At 39.4% G+C, this 19,724-nt stretch overlaps 1 protein-coding gene across 15 annotated transcripts in view; it reads left to right on the top strand.

Annotated features, from left to right (window-relative positions):
• TRIM37 (tripartite motif containing 37) overlaps window positions 1-19,724 on the top strand; it is a 163,197-nt gene that overhangs the window by 102,747 nt on the left and 40,726 nt on the right. For all 15 annotated transcript variants that reach the window (XR_014080740.1, XM_081585198.1, XM_081585201.1 and 12 more), the window contains 3 exons: window positions 9,436-9,564; window positions 10,100-10,289; window positions 12,412-12,530. Coding sequence is in view for 14 of the 15 variants with exons in the window: in XM_081585198.1 (XP_081441324.1) it covers window positions 9,436-9,564; window positions 10,100-10,289; window positions 12,412-12,530 (438 nt within the window). In the remaining variant the exon portion in view is untranslated. The remainder of the gene's footprint in view (window positions 1-9,435; window positions 9,565-10,099; window positions 10,290-12,411; window positions 12,531-19,724) is intronic.

Below are 19,724 nucleotides of genomic sequence, written 5' to 3' on the forward strand. Positions count from 1 at the left end.
TTTACTTTTCCAGAAAAACATTTTGACTGCAATTGTGTTACATTTAATGCATTAATTAACATTTAATTTGAGGAATTGACATCTTTTAAGTATTAAAGCATTCAAATTGAGTAATGTGGTGTTTCCATTTATTCAAGTCATCCCAGTGGCTCAGATGGTAAAGCGTCCACCTGCAGTGCAGGAGACCTGGGTTTGATCCATGGGTCTGGAAGATCCCTCGGAGAAAGGAATGGCTACCCACTCCAGTATTCTTCCCTGGAGAATTCCATTTTTCAGAGAAGCCCGGCGGGTTACGGTCCATGGGGTAACAGAGTCGGACACAACTGAGCGACTAACAGTAATTTTCTGTTACAGATGTATATTTCTTCAGAGTTTTAGTTTTCTTCATTAAAGTTCTGTATATATCTTGTTAATATTAATTTCTAGATATAATTTAGGTTGCTATTGTGATAGGGTCTCTTTTTCCTTCCATAATATTTTCTAATTGTTGGTTATTGATGTATGTAGGAAGACTGTTGGTTTTTATATTTTTATTTTGTGTTTAGCCCACTTAGTGAGTTTTTTTAAGTCTCAAGTTTTTTAGTCAATTATATTGAATTTCCTAAGTATATAGTCATATCATCAGCAAAAGTCATAGCTTATCCATTCGTTTCCTGCTTATTTACTTTTCATATTGTATTGTCTAGGCTGGGACCTTGGAATGTTGTTAACTAATAGCAGTTAGAGAATTTTTGTAATGTTTTGAACTCTATTTAGGAATTCCTTAGTTTTTATCTCATTAAGTTCAAATTTTGCTATATGTTTCAAAAGGTAGTTTTTATAGAGTTGAAAAAGATACCCTTTTGCTAACTGCAGTAATGGTTAACATTTATGAAGTGTTTATTATTTAACAGATACTATTCTAAGTCACATGTATTAACTCACTTAACCCCAACAATAACTCTGTGAGGCAAATTATTTTTATCCCCACCTTACAGAAAAAGAAACTGAGGCACAGGACATTAAAGGTTCCTGGAGTTTCACAGTGGTAATTGTAGAGCCAAGAACTTGAACCTTAGAACCTGTGACTTTCACCATTTCACCAAAGTACTTCTTTTCCTATTGTGAATGAAAAAATGTGTGCCATAGCAGTAAACAAAGGAAGTTACAGCCCTCAAGCCATTACACCTTCCTGAGGGAATTCAGAATGGGAGAGCCTTAAAGGAACTGTGGATGAGAAAGAACAGGATACTGGCTGGCCCTAGATTGCTGAGTGAAGTGAAAGTGAAAGTTGCTCAGCCATGTCCGACTCTTTGCAACCCCACGGACTATACAGTCCATGGAATTCTCCAGGCCAGAATACTGGAGTGGGTAGCCTATCCCTTCTCCACTGGATCTTCCTGACCCAGGAATCGAAATCAGGGTCTCCTGCATTGCAGGTGGATTCTTTACCAACTGAGCTATCAGGAAGCCCTTAGATTGCTGAAGTGCATATTAAAAGAATGATTTCAGTGAGCTCAGACTCTTGCATCCTCCCATATGTAGAAAAGTGCTGAATTCATTAACTTGTGATATCTTGTGTTTTTTTAATTAACTGTCATCTTTTGATGTTCCAGTTACCTGGTATTTGTTGCAAAAACCCTTTTATTTTTCCTCCCTTGACTCTTCAGAGTAGTCTCTCAGAAGTCCTCAGAAACTCTGCCAAATAAAACATAATTCTCAACTTTTAGGTTGTACATTTTTTTTCAGTCAACACTACTTACTAAAAGTTTTTCTAAGTCAAGAAGTTGTATAGTATGATATCAAATGCTTGTTTGTCATCTGTCAAAATAATCATATTTTGTCCTATTACTTTGTGAACACCGAGAATTACGTTATTTAATACTAACCATTCCTGGAATTCTAGAATGAGTCTTTCTACTTGGTTGTGGTTTGTAATTTTTTAGTATACGGTTGACTCTGAGCAACATGGGTTTGCACTATATGGTCCTCCTATCCACAGATTGTTTTCAGTAAATCCACAGTTGGTTGAGTCTTTGGATGCTGAATTACTGATAAGGAGGACTGACTATAAAGTTAGCCCCTTGTTCTTTGCACATGTGGGATCCTAGTTCTTCTTCAACCAGGGGTCAAGCCTGAGCTCCCTGCAGTGGAAATGTGGAGTCTTAACCACTGGACCACCAGGAAGTCCCAGCTAATTCTTAGGATTCTTGAATATGTAGTAAATAAGTAAAATTGAGCTATAGTTTCATTATTCTATCATTAACATATTTTAGTTGTGATTTTATGCCAGTCTCATAGAATAAATTCAGAAGCCTTTGTTCTTTTCTATGTTGAAAAATTATTTTAACATGACATCTGTTTGTTAAAAGTGTAATGAAACTCATCTGTAAAACTATCGAGTAATTCTTTTGGGAATAAAACTTTTAACAGCCTTTTTCATTTCTATGTGTTTACTGGTGTCCTCATATTTCTTTTGCTTCTTATATCAATTTTCATAATTAATTTTCCTAGCAAATTCATTTTATTAGATAAATATATTGGGATAAAGTCACTTACTCTGTTCCTTTAAATTTTAAAAACTCCCTCTGCATATGGGATGTTAACTTTTTGTTATATCATTGCTTATTTGTGTTTTCTTATTTTTTCCCTTGACTTGACTTGCTAGAAACTTGTCCATTTTATTCATCTCTTCAGAGACCTAGTTCTTAGATTTATTTCATCTTCTTAGTGTTGTTGCTCAGTCACTCAGTCGTGTCTGAGTCATTGTGACCCCATGGACTGTAGAACGCAAGGCTTCCCTGTCCTTCACCATCTCCTGGAGCTTGCTCAAACTCATATCCATCGAGTCGGTGATGCTATCCAACCATCTCGTCCTCTCTCATCCCCTTCTTCTCCTGCCTTCAATCTTTCCCAGCATCAGGGCCTTTTCCAGTGAGTCAGTTCTTTGCATCAGGTGGCCAAAGTATTGGAGTTTCGGCTTCAGCATCAGTCCTTCCAATGAATATTCAGAATTGATTTCCTTTAGGATTGACTGGTTGGATCTCCTTGCACTCTGAGGGACTCTCAAGAGTCTTCTCCAACACCACAGTTCAAAAGCATCAATTTTTCGGCACTCAGCCTTCTTTATGATCCAACTCTCACATCCATACATGACTACTGGAAAAACCCCATTGCTGTAACTAGACGGACCTTAGTCAGCAAAGTAATGTCTCTGCTTTTTAATATGCTCTCTAGGTTGGTCATAACTTTTCTTCCAAGGAGCAAGCATCTTTTAATTTCATGGCTGCATTCACCATCTGCAGTGATTTTGGAGCCCAGGAAAATAAAGTCTGTCACTGTTTCCATTGTTTCCCAATCTACTTGCCAGGAAGTGATGAGACCAGATGCCATGATCTTAGTGTTTTGAATGTTGAGTTTTAAGCCAACTTTTTCACTCTCCTCTTTGACTTTCATCAAGAGGCTCTTTAGTTCCTCTTCGCTTTCTGCCATAAGAGTGGTGTGTCTTTTTATTATGTTAATTTCTGCCTTCACTTTTGTTAATGCATCTCTTCATTTTCTTTCCTTAACCAGTAGTTCCTGTTTACTTTGCAGTGAAGAAATTGGTCATAATTTTTTCTCACAGCATCTTTTTTTTCCCCCCAAATGTACAATTCATCAGTTTTTGTTATATTTACAGAGTTTTGTGACATTCACCATTTTCCAAGTCTCGGACATTTTCATCATTCCTCTTATTGAAATTAGGTTTGGCTGCTCACTGCTTAAAAGCCAATAATTTGAGGGGCAAGTGTCAGTAGAAAGAACAGATGGCTTTAATCAGAAACGCCAGCAGTTTCAGGAGTTGGTGGACTTGTGTCCAAAGACCAAGTCCAAGGCGTGTGCTCAGCTGTGACTGTTTTTTTAAAGGGAAAAATGGAGGTTTTGGGAGGAGAATCTCAGTGAATTAAGGCAGGAGATTGGGTTCTACATCGTTCTCACAGCATGCAGATTGGCTGCCTCTCCCTTCAGATTTATAAGTATCTTGCCCAAGTGATCAAGGATTGCTTGGGGACGCCATTGAAAGTAGCTTGCTTTTAGTCTCTCAGTCGACTCTTTGCTACCCCCATGGACTGTACCCCGCCAGGCTCCTCTGTCCATGGGGATTCTCCAGGCAGGAATACTGCCCTTGCCCTCCTCCAAGGATTGGAAGTAGAGAGCTGGTCAGTTTTTTCAACTGCTTAATTCTTCATTCTTTTTATCTAGGAAAAGAATCAGCAAGGTGAGGTGTGCATTCAGGAGAGAAGTTGGATTAAATTGCCTCATGATATCATTCCTATAATTAGTTTCTTTTAAGGTTAGAGGAGAAAAGATGGGCAGACAGGAAGGGGCAAAGAACTGCATTTACTCTCCCTTACCATCTTCCCCTTCCCCTTATATCCTGGTAATTGCTTATCTATTTTGTCTGTATTGTGATCCACACGGTCAAAGGCTTTGACATAGTCAATAAAGCAGAAATAGATGTTTTTCTGGAACTCTCTTGCTTTTTCGATGATCCAGCAGATGTTGGCAATTCGATCTCTGGTTCCTCTGCCTTTTCTAAAACCAGCTTGAACATCTGGAAGTTCAGGGTTCACATATTGCTGAAGCCTGGCTTGGAGAATTTTGAGCGTTACTTTACTAGCATGTGAGATGAGTGCAATTGTGCGGTAGTTTGAGCATTCTTTGGCATTGCCTTTCTTTGGGATTGGAACGAAAACTGACCTTTTCCAGTCCTGTGGCCACTGCTGAGTTTTCCAAATTTGCTGGCATATCAAGTGCAGCACTTTCACAGTATCACCTTTGAGGATTTGAAATTATACACTTGTATTAAAAAAAAAAAAAAAAAGAAATAGCTCAACTGGAATTCCATCACCTCCACTAGCTTTGTTCATAGTGTTCGTAGTGATGCTTTCTAAGGCCCACTTGACTTCACATTCCAGGATGTCTGGCTCTAGGTGAGTGATCACACCATCGTGATTATCTGGGTCGTGAAGATCTTTTTTGTACAGTTCTTCTGTGTATTCTTGCCATCTCTTCTTAATATCTTCTGCTTCTGTTAGGTCCATACCATTTCTGTCCTTTATCGAGCATATCTTTGCATGAAATGTTCCTTTGGTATCTCTAAGTTTCTTGAAGAGATCTCTAGTCTTTCCCAATCTGTTGTTTTCCTCTATTTCTTTGCACTGATCACCGAGGAAGGCTTTCTTATCTCTCCTTGCTATTCTTTGGAACTCTGCATTCAGATGGGAATATCTTTCCTTTTCTCCTTTGCTTTTTCCTTCTCTTCTCTTCCCAGCTATCTGTAAGGCCTCCTCAGACAGCCATTTTACTTTTTTGCATTTCTTTTCCATGGGGATTTTCTTGATCCCTGTCTCCTGTACAATGTCACGAACCTCTGTCCATAGTTCATCAGGCACTCTGTCTATCAGATCTAGTCCCTTAAATCTATTTGTCACTTCTACTGTATACTCATAAGGGATTTGATCTAGGTCATACCTGAATGGACTAGTGGTTTTCCCTACTTTCTTCAATTTAAGTCTGAATTTGGCAATAAGCAGTTCATGATCTGAGCCACAGTTGGCTCCCGGTCTTGTTTTTGCTGACTGTATAGAGCTTCTCCATCTTTGGCTGCAAAGAATATAATCAACCTGATTTCGGTGTTGACCATCTGGTGATGTCCACGTGTAGAGTCTTCTCTTGTGTTGTTGGAAGAGGGTGTTTGCTATTACCGGTGCGTTCTCGTGGCAAAACTCTATTAGCCTTTGCCCTGCTTCATTCTGTACTCCAAGGCCAAATTTGCCTGTTACGCCAGGTGTTTCTTGACTTCCTACTTTTGCATTCCAGTCTCCTATAATGAAAAGGACATCTTTTTTGAGTGTTAGTTCTAGAAGGTCTTGTAGGTCTTCATAGAACCGTTCAACTTCAGCTTCTTCGGCGTTACTGGTCGGGGCATAGACTTGGATTACTGTACTATTGAATGGTTTGCCTTGGAAACGAACAGAGATCATTCTGTCGTTTTTGAGATTGCATCCAAGTACTGCCTTTCAGACTCTTTTGTTGACCATGATGGCTACTCCATTTCTTCTAAGGGTTTCTTGCCCACAGTAGTAGATATAATGGTCATCTGAGTTAAATTCACCCATTCCAGTCCATCTTAGTTCGCTGATTCCTAGAATGTCGACGTTCACTCTTGCCATCTCCTGTTTGACCACTTCCAATTTGCCTTGATTCATGGACCTAACATTCCAGGTTCCTATGCAATATTGCTCTTTACAGCATCGGACTTTGCATCTATCACCAGTCACCTCCACAGCTGGGTATCGTTTTTGCTTTGTCTCCATCCCATCATTCTTTCTGGAGTTGTTTCTCCACTGATCTCCATTAGCATATTGGGCACCTACTGACCTGGGGAGTTCATTGTTCAGTGTCCTATCTTTTTGCCTTTTCATACTGTTCATGGGGTTCTCAAGGCAAGAATACTGAAGTGGTTTGCCATGCCCTTCTCCAGTGGACCACATTCTGCCAAAGCCTTTGACTGTGTGGATCACAATAAACTGTGGAAAATTCTGAAAGAGATGGGAATACCAGGCCATCTGACCTGTCTCTTGAGAAACCTGTATTCAGGTCAGGAAGCAACAGTTAGAACTGGACATGGAACAACAGACTGGTTCCAAATAGGAAAAGGAGTACGTCAAGGCTGTGTATTGTCACCCTGCTTATTTAACTTATATGCAGAGTACATCATGAGAAATGCTGGGCTGGAAGAAACACAAGCTGGAATCAAGATTGCCGGAAGAAATATCAATAACCTCAGATATGTGGATGACACCACCCTTATGGCAGAAAGTGAAGAAGAACTAAAGAGCCTCTTGATGAAAGTGAAAGAGGAGAGGGGGAAAGTTGGCTTAAAGCTCAACGTTCAGAAAACTAAGATCATGGCATCTGGTCCCATCACTTCATGGGAAATAGATGGGGAAACAGTGGAAACAGTGTCAGACTTTATTTTTTTGGGCTCCAAAATCACTGCTGATGGTGATTGCAGCCATGAAATTAAAAGACGCTTACTCCTTGGAAGGAAGGTTATGGTCAACCTAGATAGCATATTTAAAAGCAGAGACATTACTTTGCCAACAAAAGCCTGTCTAGTCAAGGCTATGGTTTTTCCAGTGGTCATGTATAGATGTGAGAGTTGGACGGTGAAGAAAGCTGAGCGCCACAGAATTGATGCTTTTGAAGTGTGGTGTTGGAGAAGAGTCTTGAGAGTCCCTTGGACTGCAAGGAGATTCAATCAATCCATCCTAAAAGAGATCAATCCTGGGTGTTCATTGGAAGGACTGATGTTGAAGCTGAAACTCCAATACTTTGGCCACCTCATGCGAAGAGTTGACTCATTGGAAAAGACCCTAATGCTGGATAGGATTGGGGGCAGGAGGAGAAGGGGACAACAGAGGATGAGATGGTTGTATGGCATCACCGACTCGATGGACATGGGTTTGGGTAGACTCCAGACATTGGTGATGGACAGAGAGGCCTGGCATGCTGCAATTCATGGGGTCGCAAAGAGTCGGACACGACTGAGTAACTGAACTGAACTGATTTTATCTGTATGGATGTGCTTCTTCTGGACTTTTCATATAAATGGAGTCACACAACATGAAGCCTTTTGTATCTGACTTTTCTTACTTAGCATAATGTTTTCAAGGGCCATCTTTGTTGTCACATGTCTTTTTTTGTTTTGTTTTAAGGCTGAATGATACCTCATTGTTTGTGGGTACCACTTTTTGTTTGATCTACTCATCAGTTGATGAGTTCGATTTTTATTTCTGCTTTTTTGGCTGTAGTGAATTATGATGCTGTGACCATTCATGTATGAATTTTTGTGTGGACATATGTTTTTATTCACCTTAAGTATATGCTTAGGAGTGGAATTGCTGGATTATATGAGAACTAAATTTAATTTTTTGAGGCATGGCCTTACTGTTTTGCGGGCTTTTCCAATGGCTCAGTGGTAAAGAATCCGCCTGCAACACAGGAGACTTGGGTTTGATCCCTGGATTCGGAAGATCCCCTGGAGGAAGAAATGGCAACCCACTCCAGTATTCTTGCCTGGGAAATCCCATGGACAGAGGAGCCTGGTGGGTTACAGTCCATAGGATCGCAAGTAGTCGGATATGACTGAGCACAGCACAGCAGGAGCATACTATTTTCGTAGCAGCTGCACCATTTTACATTCTTCAGCAGTGTATAAGAATTCCAGTCTCACCATATTCTTATCAGCACTTGTTTTTGTCCATCTTTTTTCCCTTTGTCCAGCTTGAATTGTCTTGGCTTCCTTGTCAAAAATTAATTGACCATAAATATAAGGTTTTCTTTCTGAACTCTGAATTCTGTTCCATTGTTCTTTTTTTTTTTTTTCTTTCCTTTACCACAGTCTTGAATACTGTAGTTTTACAGCAGAGTTGTGAAATCATATAACTGAGTCCTTAATTCAAGATTGCTTTGAAGTATTCTGGATCTTTTTCAATTTTCTATGAGTTTTAGTATCAGCTTGTCAATATCAACATCAACAACAAAAAGACAGCTGAAATTTTTATAGGGATTGGGTTGAATCTGTATTGTAGATCAAGTTTAGGAATAATGCTATGTTAGCAGTATTGAGTCTTCCAGTTAATGAACACAGTATTTTCCCGCTTTTTTTTTTTTTTCAACAATGAGTGATAGTTTTCCATGTTCGGGTCTTAAATTTCTTTGTTAAAACTTTCCCTAAGTATTTTATTCTATTTGATGCTGTTGTTAATGGAATTGTTTTCTTAATTTCGTTCTCAGATTATTCTTTACTGCTGTATAAAAAGTCAATTGGTTATTGCGCTTATATCCTGCTACCTTTTAATGCATCTCCTCTGCTTTCTTATTTCTTTTTATTATTTTTCCATCTTCTTGAGTCTATGCATGTTAGGCCCTTTATTTTCAGGTTGTTTTTTTTTTCATTCATGTTTAAGGCTATACATTTTCCTCTAATTACTGTTTTAGCCACAGAGATCTTAAAGTATTATAATTGTGGTTTGTTTATAATTCAGCATTGATTTATTTTTAACCCATTAATGTTTTATAGTTTCCAAGTGTTTTGGTGGTTATTGTTTTTGTTCTTGGTACTTGGTTTAATTGAATTGAGAGTGGAGTTCGTGTCTGGTATGATTTTTCTTTTGGAGTTCACTGATAATTTTTTACTTTTGTATGAACAAAAGCAATGAAATAGGAATGTTTTTGGCATAAACCCCCAAATAAACCAGTTGGGACCAGAGTGTTCTGTTTATTTTTGGACACAGTAGATGGGAATTTCTTCCATGTATGGTAAGATAAAACCTTTCTCTGGTTGTCTAGGTAGTAAGTTTTGTGCCATTTTATCATAATCAGAAATGTTTTAAAATGTCTTTGCAGCCACAAATAAGAAGAGTCATTCACCCAAGCCTGCTCGGTCCAGTATAGCAGGTAGTCTGTCTCTTCGAAGAGCAGTAGACTCTGGGGAAAATAGCCGTTCAAAGGGAGACTGTCAGACTCTATCTGAAGGTAAGTTTGGAGAGTTCAGAATGTAATTTTGTTAGATAGATGTCTGTTGAAACTGATCTTATGGTATAGCTACTTTAAAGGCACCAAAAATGGTGAAACTCAGTTTGAAAATTCCTTGATCACATGACAGAACAGACCCATCAGTAGGAAAGTGAAGCCATTAGGCTTCATATTCTGGACTCCTGAGTTTTAAATACCTGACATCAAAAAGACTGGGGTAGATTTAAAAATTGTTTTTGAGTTTTCCTACAGTTTAAAAATGTATGTATAATGAGATCTCCTGAGTGGAAACTGCAGTGTGGGACACCAGGGTTCGATCTCTGGGTTGGGAAGATCCCCTGGAGAAGGAGGTGGCAACCCACTCTAGTACTCTTGCCTGGAGAATTCCATGGACAGAGCAGCCTGGTGGGCAGTAGTCAGTGGGGTCACAAAGAGTCACACACGACTTAGCAACTAACATACCATAAGTGGGAACTAGAGAGAGAACCTTTTTTTTGTTTGCCTTCCTTCTGAATATACCCTTCCTTTTTTGTAGTCTCCCCAGGAAGCTGTCAGTCTGGGAGCAGGCACAGTTCTCCCCGAGCCTTGACCCATGTCAGTATTAGTGACATTCTGCCGAAATCTGAAGATCGGCAGTGTCAAGCTTTGGATTCAAATGCTGTTGTGGTTGCAGTTTTCAATGGTGTGCCCATTGTTGAAAAAAGAAGAAAAATGGTCACCTTGGGGTAAATGAAGTTCTTTTGTTTATATAATAGAATAATAGCTAATAGCTCTGGTTGGCAGTTTTAAATCTACAGTGTAATAAACTAAATTTCTACTGTGTTAATTTTTTAGCAGATTATTTATTTATTGAATTAAAAAGGAACTTTTAAAGTATCAGAGACCTTCCTTTTTTCTTTAACTGAATGAGATAGCAGAAGTTCAGTTTAAGTTAGAGCTTATTTTCACTGAAGTTAGGATAATAATGTTGTATAACCTTGTGTGACCTCTTTATTGTGAGGTTTTGTGTCAACTTTTTTTCCCATCTGTCCCATACTTTTCAAACACATTTGTGCTGGACTTTATTGTGGCCCATAGGTCTTTACATGAATTTTGTGTGGAACAGAGACCTTCTAGCAATTTAATTTTACCACTGCTTTTCTGCTTTCATTTCCCCCTTTTTTCCTTTTATGAAAGTGTCCTCAAAATACATAGTTGGAATTTGCCGGAAAGGTGTATATACATGGTCATTAGTACCTTTATTTCTCTCCCAGGAGACATGAACTCAAATCCCCGTCATGTCAGTTAAACTTCCATCCACCTGAGAGTGAATGTGGAGTGTATTATCTGTGAATGTGCAGATGAGCCTTTAATATCCATCTGCTGATCTATTTTATGGCTATTAAATATAATTTCTAATTTTAAACAATAGAATAGTTTTACCTTGGAGACTTTGAAAAGAACTTTGAATTAAATTTAGAGAAGGATTAATATCCCTTAAGTTTACTTTATTTCATAGAGTTTTTAGACCTGAATAAATCTAAAACGACAACTGGTGGCTTTGTTTTCTGCTTTAGCTCAGGTTTAAGCAGGGGAAACGTGTGATAACCACTGGAGATTGTCTTGTCCTTTCCATTTCCTAGTCTGGTTTTACACAGGTTCCTTTTAAGATGAAAGCTGTAACTAGCTTTTATATTTTGTTACAGAGGCTTATATCTGCCTTTAGTCATAAAGATTAAATGTGTACGAATGTATAGTTTTTGTAGACTGTAAAATCCTTCATAATTGTGTAAGGCTGTAACCCTCATTTTATGGTTAATTATACTGCCAGCCTGGCTCATGTGATGTTTTCCAGCTTGTGTCTTTTTTTCCTTGCCTGATTTAAGGTAGCATAAGCAAAAATTTTAAATGCTAATAATAAATGGTTCAAAATGGAAGTTAAAAAAAAGAATATTAAGGTTCCCCATCTTTCTCCCATCTGCTTTATTTTCCAACCCCCTGCCCACACACATTCCTGCTGTTCTTAATTTTTTATATATGCTGTGTCTTCTCAGTTTTCATGCATATTTAAATAACTGCAACCATATAGTTTTTTTTTTCTCTAATAAAAATGGTACACCTTATTTTCTCGTTCAGTATACCTTAAAAGGCTTTCCATATTGGTGAGAACATGTTGTTGTTATTATTATTTAGTTATTTTTAAATGAAGGATAATTGCTTTACAGTATCGTGTTGGTTCCTACCAAACATCAACATGAATCAGCCATAGGTTTACCCATGTCCCCTCCCACTTGACCATCCCTCCCACCTCCCTCCCCATCTCACCCCTCTAGGTTGTTACTGAGCCTCAGTTTGAGTTCCCTGAGTCATACAGCAAATTCCCATTGGCTGTCTCTTTTATATATGGTAATGTTTGTTTCCATGGTACTCTCTCCATCATCCCTCCCTTTCCCTCCTCCCCCGCCAGCCATGTCCATAAGTCTGTTCTCTATGTCTGTGTTGGTAAGGACGTATTATTAAGGACTTCCATTTCTATTTATTTCTAAATTGGAATTTTTGAGATAATTGTAGATTCACATGCAATTATAAGAAAGGATAGAGAGAGGCTGTGTACCTTACATAGTTTCCCCTAATGATGACATTTTGCAAAATGCTGATATATTGTCACAGCCAGGATATTGACATTGATGCAAGCTACCACTTTATAACCTTTCATTGTAAGTGAGTCTTTTAAAAGTAAAACTTGAAATTTAGTATTAAACACCAGTGCTCCATACCCTACTAGTTTGCTCAGAAGGAAGGAAATCTAGATTATCATATCACTGACTAGTTATACAAAAATATAAGGTCATTTTCTCCCTCTTTGAGGACTAATGCTAAAGGAAGTCATCTGGAAGGAATGCAAATGACTGATTTGGAAAATAACTCAGAAACTGGGGAGTTACAGCCTGTTCTACCTGAAGGAGCTTCAGCTGCCCCAGAGGATGGTAAGACATGAGAAAGTTATAACTGAAGGGAAGCTTAATAATCATCTCTTTTTGGTGGTGGTGAAGAGTGGTTGGTTTAATAAAACAGTTACTGAGGTGTTACCTACTATTTGACATGCTTCATCTGAAAATAGCATTCATTGTGCCACTGAGTTTGATTCACTAGGACATTAATTACAGGGGAAGGCAAAATAGTTGACTACATAAAAGGATATATCTTACTAGAAGGGGCAGTTTCGAGGGGAGTATCTGCAGATACTTCATTTGCTCATTCATTAAATGTGTTATGCTACCTACATGAGGAGGCATTGAAGTTTTTCTAGGTATGAAAGATGACATTGGATATGTTCTCTGTCTTATGGGAAAAACATGCTTCATCTTTTTAAGTCAGTCTTGATAAATGTTTGTAGGTTGCTTTGCTCTTTTAGAAGAATGGCAAACTTTAAGCACTTGAAAAATCCTTTATGGTAACTGACTTCTGCTCTGCCAGTTCATTCTCAGTTACATTTCTAATATTTGTTTACAATTTCTTCCAGGTTCATTATTCTTTATCTTAAAGCATAGAAGACTTTGTAATTTTGAGTTAACAGATGGTGCTTGAAACAAGGCTGTGTGTATTGCCCTTGCTTGTCCTTTATATGTGAGCAGACAAGCATGTCAACTTGATTAATGATATTTGACATTGAAATTTTTTTCATTTCTCTGTGAAACTGCCATGTACAACCTCTGCATTCATTTAAATTTCAGTGATTGATAAATTGTAGCTCAAAGCATATGATAAAAGGTGCCGGCATCTACCTCTGACTGCCCTGTGAGAGAGTGTGTGGGTGTTCACATTTTCAGGTTTTTCAGTTTTAAAGAACACTAATCATTTTGGTCTTCTATCTTGGTGCTCCTGTGGTAGGCAGCATTATTTCAGTAGAAGAGATTAAACAGAAAGAATTTTTAGAGTGAAGTTTTCATTTGAAAACAATAGGAAAAATATATTATGTTGGTCTTTATAGAAAGGACCTATAGTGATATGCTAGTAGGGATTAGCTAGTTTCCATGTGTTTATACATACTGGTTATAAATTGTGATGACTTAAATTGTTAACAGCATATGCTTTAATTATAGGCTCCTGTTTATGCAGCATTTGTGAAATGCTTCTAATTTGTCTGGCGTTGTTTTAAGGCTGGTGATAAAGTAATTCCTGAACCTACTGCTGAGTTCACAGTTTCTCTGTCTTAATGCCGTTGACATTTTGAGATAGGTGATTCTTTGTATTCGGGGCCTGCCGTTTGCATTGTGGTCTCTTTAGCAGTTTTCTTGGCTTCTAACCACTAGGTGCCAGTAGTAGGTCCCCTAAATTACAGTAGCCAAACACTGTCTCCAGACATTGCCATGTGTCCCCTGCAGGCAGAATATTCCTGGATTCTGGAAGGAATCCAGGTTCTGGTTGAGAACCACTGATGGAGGTGAAAACTCGAACCAGGGGTGACAGTTCCCTAAGAATCACTTGCCAGAGTAGGTTATAGTTACACATGGGAGTGGGTTATAGTTACACATCCCACGTCTCAGGAGTGCTGGGTATATGTTGGTCGTGGTGGAGGGGAGCAGAGAGAGCAGTTGAAAACCCCCAGTCAGGTGTTAAGAGACTAGTTAATAGCCAATTATAATATGAAATGATGAGTGCTGTGATAGCATATATAGGGAACTCAACTAATATGTGGGCTTCCCTTGTGGCTCAGTGGTAAAATATCCATCTGCAAGTGTGGGAGATGCGGGTTTGATTGCTGGATTGGGAAGATCCCCTGGAGAAGGAAATAGCAACCCACTCCAGTATTCTTGCCTGGGAAATCCCATGGAAACGAATCTGGCGGGCTGCAGTCTATAATGTCAAAAGAGTCAGACACTACTTAGCGACTAAACAACAACTAACAGATATGTAATAATAAAAACAATAGATAATATTTCCAAGCCCTCATTAGGTATGAGACTGCTCAGTGCAGACCTACATGGTGGTTACTTTTATTATCTTGATCTTACAGGTGACTAGGCTAAGGCCTAAAGATGTAACTTATTCTGCTTAGTCACAGAGCCAGTGCTCTTAACTATCACCTCTCTACTAATCTAGTCCATCCTTGGAAAGATCATCCTTAGGGATGAGTATGAATTAGTACGAGTTAGGTGAAGACTGGTGAAAGAAAAGACCAGAGTGAAGGCAGAGGTCAGATCATGAAGAGTTATACTGTGTGTCTAGCTAGAATCTGGACTTTGTCCTTTGAATGGGATCTAAGCAAGAAGTGAGATAATAAAATTATGTTTTAAAATTCCTACTCTGGTTGTGCTGGAGACTGGGAATGGGGTGTGGAACTCTGAGGACGGAAAGACTGGTAAGCCTGTTAAACTCGGTGAAAGATGACTTGCACTTTTAAATTTCAGCCTTCATCTCATAACTTCACATTTCTCAATTTTTCTATATAAATAGCTAGCAAGCCCCCCAAAACCCCATAAGTTTTGACATTCGCTTCATTTCATTTCTTTTTTCAAAGGTGATTGTTAACAGCTTATCCTGAACTGGAGCAAGTCATTTGCTTGGCCACATTTAGAATCGCCCATGCACTTTCATCCCGGTGGCTCAGAAGTAGAGAATCCACCTGCAGTGCAGGAGGCGCAGGATTTGGGTTTGATCCCTGGGGCGGGACGATTCCCTCAGAGAAGGAAATGGCAACCCAGTCCAGTATTCCTGCCTGGAAAAAACCATGGACAGAGTAGCCTGGCGGTTACAGGCCAGCATCAAAAAAGAGTCAGACACAAGTGAGCGCCTGGGAACACGTGCACTTTCAAGTCCTTGAACCTGAGATGTAGTGCTGTCAGTATTACTCAGTAACACATTTTTCTTATGTAAGGAGTGTTGCAGTGATGCAGAGCACCTAGAACTCAATAAGAAAAGTTGCTGTAAACATGCAAATCAATAGTGCCAAGAAAATCTACCATTGCCATTTGTTGGAGAACAGTTTATTTACCATTGCAGTCCCAGGCTGGCGGTGAGGAGACTGGAGGAAGGGATTAGGTAAATGGAAGGAGCTCTGTGCCTTTTGGAATTTGCTTTATGAGAGAAGAATGGGGCCTTACTTACTGCTGTGGGTATTGTTCTAGCAGCAGCAGGAGCCAGTTTTCAAGAAACCTTTATTTTTCACACCAGTAAGCCTTGGTGAAAAGTTGAGTGAGGTAGTCTTGTATCTGTGCTTAGGGAAAACAGGGCTCTTTATTCTTGAGCAGAATGCCTAAAAGAACATTTTCTGTGCCAGGTCACTGTAAATTGGTGTGTCTCTCCTCCTCTTTCTCCTCCCTACTGCCAAGCTGTTTGAACAAACTTTAAATAAGGCATTGTTTTTGTTACTAGCTGGGAATTTGGGACAACTAAAGCAGTCTCTTAAATGTTCCTGAGGGTCAATAAAATGTGACATTTCTCAGACGTGACAGTCATCAACAGGCCTTTTCCTTTCTAACTGGGATCATATGGGACAACCTTGTATAACCTCCTGGTTAATGCCTACGTTCCAAAAATCTTGTCCCTCCCAGTTGATACCCTACAGAATTCCATAGGTAGACCAGTTTCTTCCTTGTTCTATCTAAAACTGGAGACTGTGTGAGTTCTACTGAATTAGCAGTCCCTTTCAATTAAGTCAGGATTGTCCCTGTCCCAGGGAAAAGCTGTGGTATGCCTGTTACAAACCTTACTGGCACCTTGTCTAATAGTAATACAAAGTCTGATCCTCCAGCGTTGCTGATCCCTTTTGGTATATCAGTTAAAGAGTTTCTAATGTAAGTTGCAAAACCCCAATGTAACTTGCTTCCTACAGTATAAACAGTAGGAAAATTTACTCTCTTGTGTTAACAGGAAGTCTCACCTAACTCTGGTCGGACAGTATCAAGGCTGGAAAATTTAGCTGCTTAATGTTATCAGAGCTTCCCTGGTGGCTCAGTTGGTAAAGGATCTGCCTGCAATGTGGGAGACCTCAGTTTGATCCCTGGGTCAGGAAGATCTCATAGAGAAGGGAATGGCAACTCACTCCAGTATTCTTGCCTGGGAAATCCCAAGAACAGGGGAGCCTGGTGGTCTATAGCCCATGGTGTCGCAAAGAGTCTTTTAAACTCTCACTTTCAATGAGAGTCTGTGTCATCAAGAACCTGTTTTCTCCCACCACCTCCATTCCCCTTTCTTTTGCTCTGCAATTCTAAGCAAGTTGACTAAGCTCCCCTCAGGATGGCAAGGTGGTTGATGCAGTTCCAAACTTCATACAGAATCCAAATAACGATCTGGGTTTAGTGGAACATTATTTCATTTTATGTCTCTATATCAATGAGGAGAACATTTCTTAGAGTTCATCTGATTAGTCACTAGCCAAAGAAAAGGAAACTTGACCAAGCCTAAACATTTGTGGTTCCCCTCCCTGATCCACTCTACCGGACACACGAAGAAGGGAAGAAAGCTGAACAATGTTGAGCTTCTCCTGGAAAGAAGGAGGACAAGTGGAGCAAGGCTTTGCTCTACCAAGTTGTTGATGTATTTTCCAAGCAGCTGAAGGTTGAGCACCCTTGAAACTTGAAACTACTGAGCATATAGTGAATCCTCAGAAAATATGGTAGGTGATTGACTCAGAAATAACCTATTTCAAATTTTACTTCAAGATGCAGGGTTTTGGTTTGGATTTTTTTCCCTCACATTAACAGCTCAGAAGCATCTTACATTTAATGGTTCAGTTCAGTCGCTCAGTCGTGTCCAACTCTTTGCGACCCCATGGACTGCAGCATGCTAGGCTTCCCTGTCCGTCACCAATTCCCGGAGGCTGCTTAAGCTTATGTCCATCAAGTCGGTGATGCCATCCAACCAACTCATCCTGTCCCCTTCCTCCTGTCTTCAATCTTTCCCAGCATTAGGATCTTTTCAGTGAGTCAGCTCTTCGCATCAGGTGGCCGAAGTATTGGAATTTCAGCTTCATCATCAGTCCTTCCAATGAATATTCAGGACTGATCTCCTTTAGGATGGACTGGATTGATCTCCTTGCTGTCCAAGGGACTCTCAGTCTTCTCCAACATCTCAGTACAAAAGCATGAATTCTTCAATGCTCAGCTTTCCTCATAGTCCAACTCTCACACCCCTACATGACTACTGGAAAAACCATAGCTTTGACTAGATGGACCTTTGTCGTCAAAGTAATTTGTCTCTGCTTTTTAATATGCTGTCTACAGTGGTCATAGCTTTTCTTCCAAGGAGCAAGCGTCTTTTAATTTCATGGCTGCATTCACTATTTGCAGTGATTTTGGAGCCCCCCAAAATAAAGTCTCTCACTGTTTCCATTGTTTCCCCATCTATTTGCCATGAAATGATGGGACCGGATGCCATGATCTTAGCTTTCTGAATGTTGAGTTTTAAGTCAACTTTTTCACTCTCCTCTTTCACTTTCGTCAAGAGGCTCTTTAGTTCTTCTTTGCTTTCTGCCATAAGGTTGGTGTCATCTGTGTAGCTAAGGTTATTGATATTTCTCCCGGCAGTCTTGATTCCAGCTTGTGCTTCATCCAGCCCGGCATCTCACATGATGTACTCTGCATTTAAGTTAAATAAGCAGGATGACAATATACAGTCTTTACGTACTCCTTTCCCAATTTAGAACCAGTCTGTTCCATGTCTGGTTCTAAACTGTTGCTTCTTAACCTGCATACAGATTTCTCAGGAGGCAGGTAATGTGGTCTGGTATTCCCATTTCTTTAAGAATTTTCCAGTTTGTTGTGATCCACACATTTAATGGTATCTTACAGTTATTATCATTGACAGCCAGGTGTGTGAAAACTTGTTGACACCTTCTGGTAGGATTCAGAAAAGTCCTGTATTCAAATTTCTTACAGCTGGTGAAATATCACTAGTTTGCTTTACTCTTTAATGCAGTTGATAGACATTGTAACATATGGGGCAAAGCACATAGCAGTAGGTTGTGATCTGTTGCTTGACAATAGCTACTTTCATTTATTTGACCATATGTTGTGTTTACTTGCTTTCACTGATGGCAGTGGGTTGTACAGGACCCAGGACCTGTGACCTAGAGGTCAAGAGACCAATTTGGTTTTCTCATTCGCAGAACTAGGGAACTTCAGATCTTAGGACTTGGTAAAAGACCAAAAAGTATTTTCATGCAGGAATTCCTTTCCAACATTTCTTGGGAAATGCATGTTTTTCTGAATCCTGAGAAAAATGAGTCAAGAAATAAACAAACTGCAAATGTTATTCTTATTCTTCTGTTAGAGTTGATCTTTTAACAGTCAGTACACAATCATGGGGGCTTCTCTGGTGGCCCAGTGGTTAAGACTCCATGCTTCCATTGCAGGGGGCGTGGGTTCAGTCCCTAGGCAGGAAACTAAGATCCCACATACTGTGTGGGATCAAGGTTAAATTAGAAAACAACAACAGCACAGAAACATGACTGTTTTGGAAGAATCCTCTTATGGCAAGTTGAAAATATAAACTGGAAATGCTGATACCTAGAATCAAAGGTTAATAAGATCATAGAAGCACCTTGGAAAGAAGCAGTTGCAGTCAAGTCGGTCCTGGCTATAGCTTTTGCCATATTATGTGTTCATGGCCCTGTCTGCTGCTATGTAAATATTAATGAGTCTATCCTATCTTATCCTATACAGCAGGGGTCCCCAACTTGTTAGGAATAGGACCGCACAGCAGGAAGTGAGCAACAGGCAGTCATACCCTCATCCCCCACCCGCCCGTCCGTGAAAAAATAGTCCCTGCTGCCAAAAAGGTTGGGGACTACTGCTATACAGGAATCCTATATGTGTGCTCCAAGAAATAGGAAGTTTCGGAAGCAAAGTGTGTTCTCATATTGGCATTTTTGACGTGTGATTCCATGTAATGCTGTAAACCTTGCTGAGAGTTTTAAGTGTTACGTTTTCAACTACTCCCTAATAACGTTCACAGAATTTTCCAGTATTTGAATACTTAGTGTCGTCTACAGTTCTTGTAAATACTACAAACTAACCAAAAATTTTAAAAGATATATAATAAAGAGTTTGAAAAATATTTTAAGTATTTAAAGAATAACTTAAGATTTTGGGACTTCCTGAGGATTCCAATTCCTCGTTTGTGAATCCTGGAGGTTAATATGTCTCAGGAATTCAGAAACACTAGTACCAAGAGGTCAG

Source organism: Giraffa tippelskirchi, chromosome 3 (assembly GCF_054371585.1).
Source record: "Giraffa tippelskirchi isolate mGirTip1 chromosome 3, T2T-mGirTip1v1.2.pri, whole genome shotgun sequence".
Taxonomy (NCBI): Eukaryota; Metazoa; Chordata; class Mammalia; order Artiodactyla; family Giraffidae; genus Giraffa; species Giraffa tippelskirchi.